Source organism: Mustela nivalis, assembly GCF_964662115.1.
Source record: "Mustela nivalis genome assembly, chromosome: 9".
NCBI lineage: Eukaryota > Metazoa > Chordata > Mammalia > Carnivora > Mustelidae > Mustela > Mustela nivalis.
The window spans coordinates 115,581,220-115,594,961 of record NC_139028.1 but is presented as its reverse complement, the minus strand read 5'-3'; the positions used below and the strand labels follow the sequence as shown (position 1 = coordinate 115,594,961).

Here is a 13,742-nt window from a genome sequence, read left to right as displayed (position 1 = left end):
TGACTGTCTCTGTGACGACCAGGCTCTCTGGGGCCTGTCTGCTGGGAAGGACAGGGCGGCAACCAGGGAAGGCAGGAGAGCTGCGAGGTTCCCACCCGACCCTGGGCCAGAGCGGCTGGGCAGCCCCAACCACTGGGGTCCACATGGAAGGGTGGGGCCGGGAGGGATCCGCCAGCCGGCAGAAGCCAGGGCGGCCACACACACAGATCAGATGGAAGCAGAGACTGGCCAAGAAGTAGCCCAAAACCCAGGTACGTAATCTGCAGAGCCCAGTGCAAAATGAAAATGCAGGACCTCTTAAAAACTATTCCAAGGGGCGCCTGGGTGGCTCAGTGGGGTAAAGCCTCTGCCTTCGGCTCAGGTCATGGTCTCAGGGTCCTGGGATCGAGCCCCGCATTGGGCTCTCTGCTCAGCAGGGAGCCTGCTTCCTCCTCTCTCTCTGCCTGCCTCTCTGCCGACTTGTGATCTCTCTGTCACACAAATAAATAAATAAAATCTTAAAAAAAAATTTTTTAAAAACGATTCCAAATTTCAGCATGGGCAACAGCGGAGCACATAAGAAACAGAGGCCCTTCATGATGGACAAATCAGGTCTCCTGCCTGCGCGCCTCCACCCCGGGGTTCTGCCTACCTTGTGGGGGCCTGATAGAGACACGGTGCTCAGGAGGATGAGTGCACAACTCTGACAGCTGTCCAGGGGAGGGCGGAGGCTGAGATTGCCTCTGTGAGGACACTCGATTCAAAAACACACAAGGCACAAAAGAATGGCAGTGACGTTTTAAAAAAATTAAGTTTATAAATATTTTCTCCACTGTACAAAGTCCCCAGCCCTCCCACCCCCGTCACTGTTCACATTCCTCGTGTTTTTAAAATCCCCACTATATTTATTTTTTTTAAATCATAAAATATATTTTTTCTTTGTTCATATTTAAAACTATTTACAAGGAGGCAGAGAGGCCGGGGGGCCCTCGCGGAGGTCAGGAGGAGTCCGTGCAGGGGGACGGAGGGGGCGGGAAGAGGTGGAAGTAGCTCCTCTCGGTGGCGGGCGAAGGGGGGCAGCTGTCCTCCGCCGACAGGTACTGGCTGTGGGGCGTGGGCGGCGGCGGGTAGGGGTCTGAGTCCGAGTTCAAGTCCAGGTAGTACTTGCTGGCCTTCCAGCGGCTGGCGCTGTAGTCGCTGTCACAGACGTCCGTGCTGCAGGGCGTCGTCGGGGGGGCCATGCCTCGGATAATGTAGGGCCTAAAGGGGACACAGCGGAGTGGGCTCAGGGAAGAGACCCGGGGGCCCCTCCTTTGGGTGTGGTCTCTCTGAGCCAGAGTCCCCACCTCTGAAATGGGGGGGCCTGCACCAAGTGTTGTGGGGGAGGCCCTGGCAAGGACTGTCCCCCTGGGCCAAGGTTGCCTTTATGGAGAAGGGCTTCCAGAGCCTGCCTGGTGGGCCTTGGTTGAGTTAACTCCTCTGGGCTTCAGTTTCACCTTTGTGAAATACGAGTGAAACAGTACCTGGTTCCAAAGGGGCTTGTGAAGGGTCAATGAGATTCTGCATGCAAAGTGCATGGAAAGTGCTAGAAACAGTGCCGGACACCAGGGAGTGCTTGACAACCGTTCCGCATTATATCATTCCTATAAATATCAGAGACCACTGGGCCTGCAAGGGGCCCCCGTGGAGTTAAGGCACCCTGACCCAGGAGGTGGCTCCCAGACATCTCTTGCACCCTCAGGTTCTAGGTGGGGCAGCTGCAGGGCCCGAGCTGGGGATGGGGACTGGGGAGTGTTTCAGAGCCCCAGGGGGCTCATGAGGGCAAGAAGGCGCAGCCAGCACCTCGGGGCCTGCGCAGGACATGTGGTTCTGAGAAGGTGCGGCGGGAGGACCCTGGAGGGCCGGAAGGGACACTGACAGGCAGGGGCGGGGAAGAAGTGGCACAAAAATCAATGTAAGGAATAAAGCCGGGGGTGGGCCAGGGACTGAGGGGTCTGGCGAGTGTGCCTGGGGACACGAGGGCATTGAGGCACTGGGGGGGGGGGGGATGGAACCACTGCAGGTCCCCAACTCGGGCAATGACCCAGTAACAAGGGGCCCCACTCCTCTTCGGGCCCCAGAGTTCCTGAAACGGCCACCAGATGGCAGGCAAAGCCGCGCTCTGGGTCTCCGCACCAGCCTCTCCAGCGGGGAGGAGGAGGGGGAGAGGGGGGAGAGAGGAGAAGGGCGGGAGGGGTCTCCACTCCCAAGCCTCTGCCTCCACCTGCCCCTTCAGGTAGCTCCCGTGGGGTGAGGGGTCCAGGACACCCGTGCAGAAGGCCACCTCAGGCCCTGACCTGGCCCCTGGACGCAGGCCAGCAGCACAACCCAGATCCCTCTTCTCAGCATTCTCAAGTGTCCCCCCAACCCAGGGAGGTGGGGAATGCAACCCCAGCTGGACAACCTGGGGGGCGAGCCGACCTGCGGGGTTCCGGGCAGTGGGTCGCAAGAGAGGATCGTCCCGCTGAGGGCCCGCAGTGGTAGGGGCCACGACAGTAGTTATGTGACTTGGATCTGATCCTTCGGGGACAGTGGCAGCAGGTGGTGGCCCTGCAGCTGGCTTCGGACACAGGCAAACCTTCGCCCCTGGGTACTGGCCTCCACGGGTAGTGGGGGCCCGGCCAGGCCACAGTGGGAAGTCCCTGGTGGCATCATTCAAGGCCTCACCTATCTGGGCATGTCCCCACTGAACAGAATACCCCCAGAGCTACTTCTGGATTCCAGAGCCTGGTCCAAACATGGGATTTGGTTGGTTTCTGGAACTCCACAGGCAAGCCCAGTTCACTCCGTGGGGAGGCAAGCCAGGGATGGTCTGAGGGCCCAGGAGAGCCCACCAGCACCCTGGACCTCTCTGCCAGGTTTTTTCACCCAGGAAATGGGGACAAGGGCCCTCCTGTGTCCTTGGCTTGTCGGGAGGCCCAGCCGGCCAGGGGGTGCAGGGTGGTGGCAGGGACCTCGTACCTGTAGGGTCTCGCGGTGGTGGGAATGTTTGAAGAGTAGAACATGTCCACGTTGTACAAAGAGGGGTCCGTGGCGGGGGACGGCGGCGGGTTCAGGATCTGAGAAGAGCCAGGCAAGGGTTACGGGCTTCTGGTGGTGCCCCCCTCCCCCCAGCGGGTCTGCACGGGGCCTACTTGGCATGAGCCTCATGCTATGGGGAATCAGCAGCTGTCCCCTCAGCCCTGAAGGCCGTCACAGCAGTGCCTGTGGCCCAAATACCGCCTGAAGACCCCATGACCCCAGGCCCACGCCCAGCCACAGATGTCCCCGCAGGCCCTGGGGTGTCCCCCGGTGCCAGCAGGTGCCTCGCGAGGCTCCTCTGGGACTTCTCCCACTCCCCTTTTGGACTCTGACTTCCCCACCTCTCTCCACATGGTGCGAAGACGAATTCCTACAAGAACTTCCTTATTCCTATCGCCGAGGTGGCTCCGATTTCCGGCTGAAACCCTGACCCGGTACAGGGGTCGCCCTGCTGAGGGACGGGCCCTGGCCCCACACGGCCCCACCACGCAAATCAGGGAAAGGTGCCCCTTTCTTGGGATGTATTGCCCCAAACTGTGATGATGAACACGATGTACCCTCCAGAGCCGGGCAGCCCATGACCGGCCCCACAGAGGGACAGAGGGACCTGAGGCCCCCGGTGACACACACCATCTGTGTCTTCCCCAGCAGCCGCCACCGGTAACACCCCACCCATCACACGGCCCTTCTGAGCACACAGGCTTTTATGGGGTCACAGCCAGACCCGGCTTCTGGGGCTCCCCCAGCTGAATGGGAACATGGCTGTCACCACGTGTCCTGAAGGACTGGAGGGCAGCAGAAAGGCCTTTCCCGACAGGCAGATGGGTACGGGCCCTGATCAACCACTTCCCAGCTGCGGCGTGGCCCCGGGCAGATGGGTACGGGCCCTGATCAACCACTTCCCAGCTGCGGCGTGGCCCCGGGTGACATGTGGTAACCCGTAAGAAGTGCTCTTTGTGGGACGCCTGGGTGGCTCAGTTGGTTAAACATCTGCCTTTGTCTCGGATCATGATCCCAGGGTTCTGGGATCGAGTCCCATGTCAGGTTCCTTGCTCGGCAGGGAGCCTAATTCTCCATCTGCCTGGCGCTCCCCCAGCGTGTGCTCTATCTCACTCTGACTTAAAAAAAAAAAAAAAAAAAGTGCCCTTTGGGGAGTAGCAAGAGCCCCCCCACTCCTTATTCTGGGGGAAGGTCCTCCCTGGGCCAAAGAGCCAGCCTGGGGATTCCTCGGGATTTGTCCCCAGAGTTGGGAGCACACGATACTGAGGGGATGTCATTCAGAGGGGGGAGCAGGCACCCGGCAGGGAAGCCCAGCAGAAAGGGTCTCCTAGATCCGCCCCTGCCCCCTGCGCCCTTGGGGTTCTGCTTCCTCTTCTGCCCATGAATCTGACTGGATCTGGTTTCCCCTCCCCTCCGGTGCCGAGGTGAGCTTTGGGATTCTGCCCACCTCCCTTCCTCTGCGGGGCGTGGGGTGGGGTGGGGGGTGGTGCTGCCTCCCTCAGCCCTGTCCTGGGGGCTCTTGCCAAGTTCCAGGGGCGGCCCCTCTGCCACGCGGGCTCAGGAGAGCGCCCCCTTCTGGTCGGGCGACGGAGCGCACAGAGCGCGGTGGTTCTGGGGAGCGGCAGACCAGCGGCGGAAGCCAGCTCTGAGCGGCTCTGAGCGGCTATCCTTGCCTTCAGATGCTGTCGTGTGGGTTCCAGAGGACACGTGTGAACCTACTCTGTGATCCTGGGACGGCACACCCAAGTCCCCGCACGCCAGTCCGAGCCCACAGAGCACACCCCACCAAGAGTGAGCTGTGCTGCTGGCGGCGGCCTTGGTGTGATTCTGATGTGTCCATGCGGGTTTGTCCGTTAGTATGTCACTCTGGTGCAGGACGGTGACCACGAGGGAAGCCGTCCACGTGGGGGGCAGGAGGCATGTGGGGAATTTCTGCACCTTCCTCTCCATTTTGCTATGAACCTAAACTGCCCTTAAGAAACAGCATTTTTTGTTTTTTAATCAGAGAGAGAGAGCACACAAGCAGGGGGAGCAGCGGGCCCAGGGAGAAGCAGGCCCCCCGCAGAGCCGGAAGCCCAACGTGGGACCTTAGGATCATGATCTGAACCGAAGGCAGCCGCCCAACCGGCTGAGCCACCTGGGCGTCCCAAGGAAGAGTCTTAAAAACAAAAAAAGCGCATTTGTAAAACTGGCAAAATCTGAACAGAGCCAAAAATATCCTATCAGGAGCGCCTGGGTGGCTCAGTGGGTTAAAGCCTCTGCTTTCGGATTGGGTCATGACCCCAGTGTCCTGGGATCGAGCCCCGCATCAGGCACTCTGCTCACTGGGGAGCCTGCTTCCTCTTCTCTCTCTGCCTACTTGTGATCTCTGTCTGTCAAATAAATAAATAAATAAAATCTTTAAAAAATATATATCCTATCAGTGCCCTACCACTTATCTTGTGCTACTGCCCTAGACTGAATACTTGTGTCCCCCCCAGAGTCCTGTGCTGAATCCTAACCCCCAATGCGAGGGCATCAGGAGGCGGGCCCGGATAACAGACCCCATTGTGTCCCGTCAGGAGGATGAGGCCGCCTTCTGTGAACCAGGAACGGGGCCCCCATAAGACCCCAAATCTGTCAGCGCCTTGATCTTGGACTTCGCAACCTCCCAAACTGTGAAAACCAGCTGTAAAGCACCCCCCTCCACTGTCCGTGATAACTTCGTCAGAGCGACCCAGGAGGACCAAGATGCTGGTGATGTGGCAGGTTGCTTTTGGGGGGATCTGGGCAAAGCGTATGTGAGCTCTCTCTATGTTCGTGACAACCTGTGTGAGTTGACAATGATCTCAAAATACAAAGTAAAAATAGTTACTCTCTCGGCTGGGAAAAGAAAGACCGGCCGCCAGCGTACTTGCTGTGTACAGATGCCCCGGAAGGACATTCGAGACGCTCGCCATAGGATGTGGCTCTGGGGGGCAGGGTTCTTGCTCGGGGTGAGGGGGTGATCGACCCTCTTTCTGCTGTGCATTCTGTTGTACCTTTTGAATTTTGTACCACGAGCCTCTATTACTGATGTGAAAGAATACAGTTAATTTGAAAACAGCTGGCTTCACAGGGGTTTCTTTCTGGCAAGACGGAAATGTTCTAGAATGGCGGCGACGGTCGCACACACCTGTGACTGTACTAACCACCGCTGAATTCCACCCCTTAAGTGGGTGAACTGTACGGAACGCTAAGCTGCTTATTACCAGCTGGGCTGGTAATAGTATCATCTCTTGCTGCTAATAAGAATCCCCCTACCCCGCCTCAGCTCCCAGCGGAGCCAGGGGACAGGGAAGCCAGGACGCCAAACCTCCTGGGGTCTGCATGGGCAGGCACAGGGGGTGGTCCTGGGGTGAGCTCGTATTTCTAGCGGGTCCCTTGGCGCACATGAGAGTCATGGGATGGGGGCGGCAGAGAGGATCAGAAGGGTGGTGGGGTGGGGAAGGCGGGGTGGGGAAAAAAAAAAAAAAAAAAAAAAAGAAGGGTGGTGGGGAGTGTTCTAAACTCCAGGCTTGCGGCAAAGAGCCAGAGGCTGCCCCTAGACACAGCCCCGGCCGACGCCACGAAGGTAGAAACACCTAGCCCGGGCGGGTGGGGCTCCCTGGAGCCTCCTCCAGAGAAAGCTCAGAGACAGTGTGCAGCTCAGAAGAGCATTTTGTTGCAGGAAGTTGGGTTTTTAAGGATTAAAAAGTGTAGAACAGGGTAACGCCAGATTGTCTGTGATTGTCTACACAGACTGAGCTCGTGCGTCGAGCTCACCCAGGTCCCTGGGGCGGTGCTCTTAGAAGAGTCCCCCCCCGGCCCCCTTCCCAGCCAGCCTCGGGAGAGGTCCCCTGGTAGGAATCTTCAGTGTTCTGCCCTCTGTACGGTCATTTCTCTGTAGTGTGTGGCTTGGCGAGGACCCGGCCCTCAGCCCATGCGGCCTCCACAGACCGTTTCTGCCACAAAAGTCGCCTGTGAGTGCCAGGACTTTGGAAAACAATCCAGCTGTTTTCTGGGACCCAGCAGGGCCTTGGGAGGGAAAATAGGGTGCTCTCAGCAGGGACGCTAAGGAGAGGGTCACACAGGCACCGTTGGGAGCACCCCGTCCAGACTGGCCCTACAGGAGGCGGTCATAGACGGGCGGGCCTATGAGGAGCAAAGCTGGTCACAAGGACACTGAAATGTCCAGCAGCAACGCTAGGAGGTGGGGTTATGGGGAGACTCTGCCCTGGCTCTCTGGGGAGGGGAGGGTTTCCAGGTGAGCCACAGTGAATGAGGGCACCCCTCCTAAGCAGAAAACGCCCCGAGAAAACGGCGAGATGCGCGCAGGGAAGAAGGCAAACCTCCCGCTCTTCTCCGTGCCGGCAGGACAGCTAATAGTTCAGGGAATCCTGAGGTCACACCAAGTATCCCCCGGCCAGCCACAGATGGTGGAGGGTCCCCGGACGGGCAGGCCTGCCCCCACCCCCCACTCACCGGCGGGTACAGAGTGGCCTTGGTGCTAGACGAGCTGCTGGACGAGGCCCCGGTGACGTGGTTCCGGTCATAGAGGGGCACTCCGCCCCGGCCCCCCATCAGGCTCACGGAGCTCATCATGGACTTGCCACATGAGATGCCTGCCACGGGGAGGGGGACCAGGTGAGTCAGGGGCCAGCCCCCCCACAAGACATAGCACATGCTCCTTGGCTCCTGCTGCCCCCTACATGCAGGTTTGGGTGGGTGAGCCCTGTCCTGTCCCTGCCCCCGATGGCCCCTCTGCTCACACCCCCGGTGTAAGTCTCAGTCACTCGCACCACCTCTGCCCAGGGCCTTGCACACAGCGCCAACATCTTACCTGTGAAGGGACCATGCTGGGAGCTGCCGGGGGCTATGAAATTGAGGGGAACGTGGGGGGTCCCACTGACGTACTCATGCGGGAAGGGCCCACTGGCCCCGGCGTAGCGCTGACACAGCACACGCTGGCACACGAAGTAGACCCCGCCCATGACAAACAGGGACAGGATGATGCCGATGACAGGCCCGATGGCGCTGCTATGGGCCGGGCTGTCGTCGGACGGTGGCTTGGTGATCTCTGCGGGAGAATGGACAGGGAGAGATGGTGGTGTTGTGCGAAGGCACAGGCTCCCCTGTGGGGGTGGACCCTGCGGGGCCCAGAGGGGCTGGTTCAGGCCCAGCACCCGTGGGTGGTGGTGGGGGGTGGAGAGGGAGATGCCAGGCTGCTGGGGTGCCTCTGACACACTGCCCCCCGCCAACCCTGTCTGCCCGGAGCGCCCTCCTCCCTCCTCCTCACCCGCCCCTTACCCCCTCATCCCCTCCTGGCTGGCTGAGCTCTACCTACTTCCCAACAACCCCTCAAAAGCGACTCCCCGACGGCAGCCTTGGATTCAGCCCCGGATCTCGGGGCTCCCTGAGTCACGGCCCCCAGACAGCTGGGCCTGGAGGCACCTGGAGCCGGGTCCTGGAGCCCGATTCAGGTGGGGGGCAGGTAGGCAGCTCCCGGGGCTGCAAGCATGTCTAGCAGGGGACGTCACCCACGGGCAGGGGCCGGCTGGACTGACGGCGCACCCAGGCCAGGAGGCCTGCCCTATGCCCCACGCACCTGCCCACACAGAGGCCCAACGTGAGGGCAGCATGAAGGGCGCCATGAGACAGAGCCTGGGCCTGGGGGTTCCGCCAAACCTGCAAAGCCGGAGCCCGCTCAGGGCTGCGAGGAGCCCAGCAGTCCTTCTGGAGGCCCCACCAGTGCGAGGGCCAGGTGGGGGGACTCCTCGGGCTGGCTCCCCGCTCAAAGCCTCGGGGGATGGGGAGGGAGCCCCAAGGCTCGAAACTCAACTTTCACAAAAGGACAGTGGGTTTCCCATCAGGCTGGCCCGAGGAGCTCAAGGGCTTTCCACTATGCCCCTCCTGTCTACCAAAACCCAGGGGAAGGAGGAACATGCTGGCTCGGGTGACAGCACCAGACTACAGATAAATGTCCCCCTGACACCGGAAACACCGTCAGACCGGCACCGGCCCAGCAAAGGGGCGGAGGCTCAGACCCCGGGGGGCAGCCAACTCTGTCCGCTGGCCCCAGGTTACTACTCACTTGCTTGAGATGGTAACTGAGGTGCCTCACCTGGCTTCGCATGAAGGTACAAAACTGTTTGGGCCCCCCCCTTCCCCACTCACAAGACCTCTCTCAGCCCAGGTACCTCGACAGTAAACGGAGAGCCCACGGTCCCCAAACACATGTGTACATTCCCACTTCCTATCTGGGGCTCTAGCTCCCTTCCTGTCTGAAATGAAGACAGACTTTTGAGAGCCACCACCTCCAGGAAGCCTTCCCTGACTGCCCTGGCCTCATGTCCTGTGGCCCCCATCTCTGACTATACAGGCCGCGTCACTCAAGAGGCACAGAGCACGTGTGTGCATGGGGACGTGCACGTCCTCACCCGGAGAACAGGCTGACAGGGAAAGGACCACCCCAACCCCATCAGAGCAGTCTCACTGCCCAACAGATGCCCCGGTGTGAGGTCCTAGAGGGCAGAAGCATGTCCCCTCAGGCACAGTCAGCTGCAGCCCCCCCCATCTACCCCACAGGGGGCCTGTCACTGTCACAGCCAGAAACACCCCAGGGCCAAACCCCCCTGCCCTAGCTCAGCCTCACCACTGCCTCTCCTTCCCGGAAGGCTTCCCTGCCAGCCTCCCTCCCCTACCCCCGGCCTCCAAGGCCGAGTACTCCCAACCTTCTAGCCTCTTGGTTCGGCCCCCAGCCTATTTCCTCCCTCTCGGACCCCGCACTCGTGCGGGGCGACCCCTCTGCGGGAAGCTGGCTCACCGCACATGAGCTCATCGGAGCCGTCGATGCAGTCGGGGAAGGAGTCGCACTGCTGCTTGATCAGGACGCACTGGCCGCTGGCGCAGCGGAACTGGTTGGGCAGGCAGATGGCTGCAAGGGGGAGTCGCGCGTTCAGAGGGGACATGGGCCGTGATGCGGCCAGGTGCACTACGTGGAGAGCCAAAAGCCAGTGCTCCCCACCACAAAGACCCAGCAAGGAGGTCAGGTTCCAGATGCAGAGCAGACCAAAGGGACCCCTTCTAGGATGGGGTCAGGGAGCGGTCACAGCAAACCTGGTCTCTACCCTCCCCACGATGTCCCCCGGTTCCAAGGCCTGTGTGATGCTGGGGTAGGGCTGGCAAGGAAGAGACCTCAGTGACCCCTGGGAGGTATTTATCAGGCTCCTACCACAGGTCAGGCCCAGACAGGGCCAGGACTAACACCCTCCGCCCCAGGGCTCGCCTGCGTGACAGGGAGGCAAGAGCCAACAGGAGGAATGACCTAGAATGGGTGGGGCAGGGGACAGGTGCTTTCCCAGCGGAGTTCCCAGGGCAGAGGAGCAGGAAGGTGGAGCAGATCTCAGCCAGGAAGGCCAAGGCAGGTCACAGCCTCCTGGACCAGGAGGAAGAATTCTGCCTGTGTACTGCCTGCTGTCTCTCTCCCTCCGTGCCCAAGAAAGCGGACCGGGGAGGAGCCACCACTCTCCAAGGAAGACACTGCGGGGGAGAGTGGTGAGCTCATCGGAGCCGTGGATGCAGTTGGGGAAGGAGTGGGGGGGGGCTGCTCAGCCATCGCCCTCCCCCAGAGTCTGCTATTTAATCTCCCCACCGGCCCTGCCCCGAGGGCCCCTCCTTGGGAACCAGAGATGAGGGGACCCTGTCCTTGCAGCGGGTGGGACAATCTGCTGGCAACAAAGCTGGGAGGGGGCTTCCGAAAGACAAGGGAAAGCCCAGAGCCCGAACAGGGCTCACTGTCAGGGCTGAACTTTGCACCAGGATCAACATTCACGGGGAAAGAAGCAGGGCATGGCTCCTGCCATCCTCGGAGACTGTCACCAAAACACTTGCGCTAGGGCGAGGGTGTACAGTGGCACTCCGCAAACTCTCCCGTAAGGCGCCAGGTAATAGGTGTTCAAGCTTTGAGGGCTGCAGGTCTCTGTCCTAAGGACGGAACTCTGCTGTTTCATGGCAAGATCAATATGTAAATGTACATGCATATGTATGTGAATGTATGTAAATGTACATGCATATGTATGATGAACACATGTAAATAGACAACGTGTACACAAACGAACCTGGCAGGTCAGGATGTGGGGCATCTGGGGATCTGGCACTCGCTCAGGTGGCAGTCGGGGTCTGGCGCTGGGGCTGCGTCTGCCAATCCCTAGTCTGCCACCGCCCTCAAATTCTCAAAGGGTCCCTAAGCAGGCAAGACTCCCCGCCTGCAGCTTTCTATAGAAGCAGCTGAGGAAGCAGCACCCCACCCTCAGGCCCTCATCTCCCACAGGATGGCTGCTCATCATGCCGGGGACAGTGGACGGTGACCAATGAGCACGTGAGTTATCTAAGAACACACCTGGGCGCCTGGGTGGCTCAGTGGGTTAAGCCGCTGCCTTCGGCTCAGGTCATGATCTCAGGGTCCTGGGATCGAGTCCCGCATTGGGCTCTCGGCTCAGCAGGGAGCCTGCTTCCCCCTCTCTCTCTGCCTGCCTCTCTGTCTAAGAACACACCTGCCAGCTGTGGGGGAGACAGCGCAGCCCCCCCAAGCTCAGTCGTGGGGCCGTGGTGCTGACGGTGCGCAGCAGTGAACTACGGGAAACTCAGAGGAGGCGCACAGACGGGACCCTGCTGGTCAGAGTGGACTGGCGGTGACTAAAGAACCTTTGTCCCTTGGGCTCAGTGGGGTGCTAGATCCAGCCAGGCGCCACGTTACCCCGTACACCCTCCGCGGAAGACAGCAATGCCTGCGGCCGGGATTGGTCAGAGCGCGCACCCCGGAAGTCCCGCTGACTCCGGGATCTGCCTTGGGCTCTGGCGAAACTCGACCCAGTGCGGGAAGGCTCTTTCAGTGTGTCTTCAAGCCAAATCGCCTGACCGGACGGGGCGGCGTGGATGACATGGTTTTCCTCAGGGGGCCTAAAAGTAACCTTTTCCTCTCCTAAACCGAGGAGCGCCTGGCAATTTGACCCTGGCAAAGGTTCTATGGCAAACCTGCTCTTACGTGGCCCGACTGAGCCCGAGCTCTAGGAGGCATCTGGGGAGGGGCAGGGGTCCGGGGAGGTGGGGAAGGGCCAGGGCCGGCATGGGAGGGGGTGGGCAGAGGTGGGCACAGGTTCTGGGAGGATCTAGCAGGGGGGGGGGTGAGGACGGGGCCTGGAGGGGCAGAGCCGGGAGGGGGCGGGGCCAGCAGGGAGCCCTCCGGCCTCACCATCGCAGTCAGCCTCGTCGGAGCGGTCCTGGCAGTCGGCCTCACCGTCGCATCGCAGGCGCAGGTCCACGCACTGGCCCCGCGCACAGGGGAACTGGGCGGCTGAGCACACAGGGCAGCCCTCCTCGTCGCTCTGGTCGTCACACTCGGGGAAGCCGTCGCAGCGCCAGGCCCCAGGGATGCAGTCAATCTCCCCAGTGGCACAGGCGAACTGGTCGGGGGAGCAGGTGGGAGGCTCTGCGGGAACACGGCGAACACCATCACCCACCGCACCCCACCGCACCCCACCCCCGCCCCGGGCCAGGCGCTGCTGGGCTTCCAAGCGGGAGATAGTTCAGCTCCATCAGGGTGCTGTATGGCCCTGTCTCCAGGGCAGTGTGACCGGTCACAGTCCTGCCTCTAGCCCCAGTGTAAGATGAAGGTGGGGGTCATAAACGTTTGCTGAAGGGAGACACGAATCCCCTTTGTTGCTTTTTGTAACTGTAGGGAAAGGGTGCTGAATGGAAACCTGAGCTTTAAGCAGCAGGTGAACACCAAGGTGAGCAGAAAATGCTCTTAGCTAGAAACTCCACTCTGACCACTGAGAAGCCAGGGCAGACCCACCTTCCTGTGGCTCTCCTCGTCACACGCACCTCAGGCACTGGGCCAGGTCTCTGGGGATGCCCACTGGAGCCCCAACTGGGGCCCTGCCTGGGGTCCCCAGCTGGGCTGTCCGTCTAGTGTAGAGTCTGTACGCATGTCCGCCTGGCCACATACACACACACACAACGCACACAGCCCCCAGGAGATGGGGGGTCAGAAAGCAGGTGCTCGGGACCTGCACCTGTCACAGGTCTGGAGCAGCTGGAGCCGTGGGCTGGGGCTCTGCGGGTGGTCAGCACACCCCCAGATACAACTGGGGGTGAGGAGCAGGTAAGGAGAGGCAGGAGAGTGAGGAGGCCATGGGAGGAGGGTGCACAGGGGAGGAGTTAGGCTCCCAGTGGAGGGAGTCCCTCAAAAGTGGGGGACTGGGTGAGCAGGAGACAGGAGCCCTGGGGCCGGGCCACCTCCTCCCGGGTGACCATTCCTCACATCCACCTTCCTCAGCACAGGCCAGGTACCGGCCAGGACGCAGCTGGGGAGCAGGATGGGACAGGCGGGGAGTAGGACAGGGCTGGGGGTGAACCTCGGTGCCCTTCGGCAAATCTGTACAACCAGACGAGCGCCCCAACCTCGCAGAGCCTCCGTTTCCTCATCCCCAAACAGAAGCAGCCACGCTGCGTCCCACGTCCCTCACAGGATGGCAAGGCGAGCGTGGCTGTGTGTGGCTGCCTCTGGCTCAGGAAGGGCGCAACCGGCTTTAGTGGCAGCGCCCGAGAAAGCTGAAGCACGTGGCTAGCTGCCCCTTCTGCCGTCCGGCTCCTGCCACCTCGGGAGGCACAAGGGCCTTTGTCACCCCCGAGAACCCCTCCAA

The 13,742-nt window shown here is 60.9% G+C and overlaps 1 protein-coding gene and 1 long non-coding RNA gene across 2 annotated transcripts in view; one reads left to right on the top strand and one right to left on the bottom strand.

Annotated features, from left to right (window-relative positions):
• Positions 1-6,121, top strand: LOC309873346. The gene is made up of 2 exons (XR_014316300.1): positions 1-251; positions 5,520-6,121. It is a non-coding gene; the product is annotated as an uncharacterized lncRNA (long non-coding RNA).
• Positions 772-13,742, bottom strand: part of LRP5 (LDL receptor related protein 5) — a 97,786-nt gene continuing 84,815 nt past the window's right edge. Inside the window, exons 18-23 of the mRNA XM_082748739.1 lie at positions 12,290-12,526; positions 9,863-9,973; positions 7,880-8,116; positions 7,522-7,661; positions 2,980-3,077; positions 772-1,239 (exon numbers count right to left, since the gene is read on the bottom strand). Coding sequence (XP_082604865.1) covers positions 978-1,239; positions 2,980-3,077; positions 7,522-7,661; positions 7,880-8,116; positions 9,863-9,973; positions 12,290-12,526 — 1,085 coding nt within the window. The 3' untranslated portion in view covers positions 772-977. The remainder of the gene's footprint in view (positions 1,240-2,979; positions 3,078-7,521; positions 7,662-7,879; positions 8,117-9,862; positions 9,974-12,289; positions 12,527-13,742) is intronic.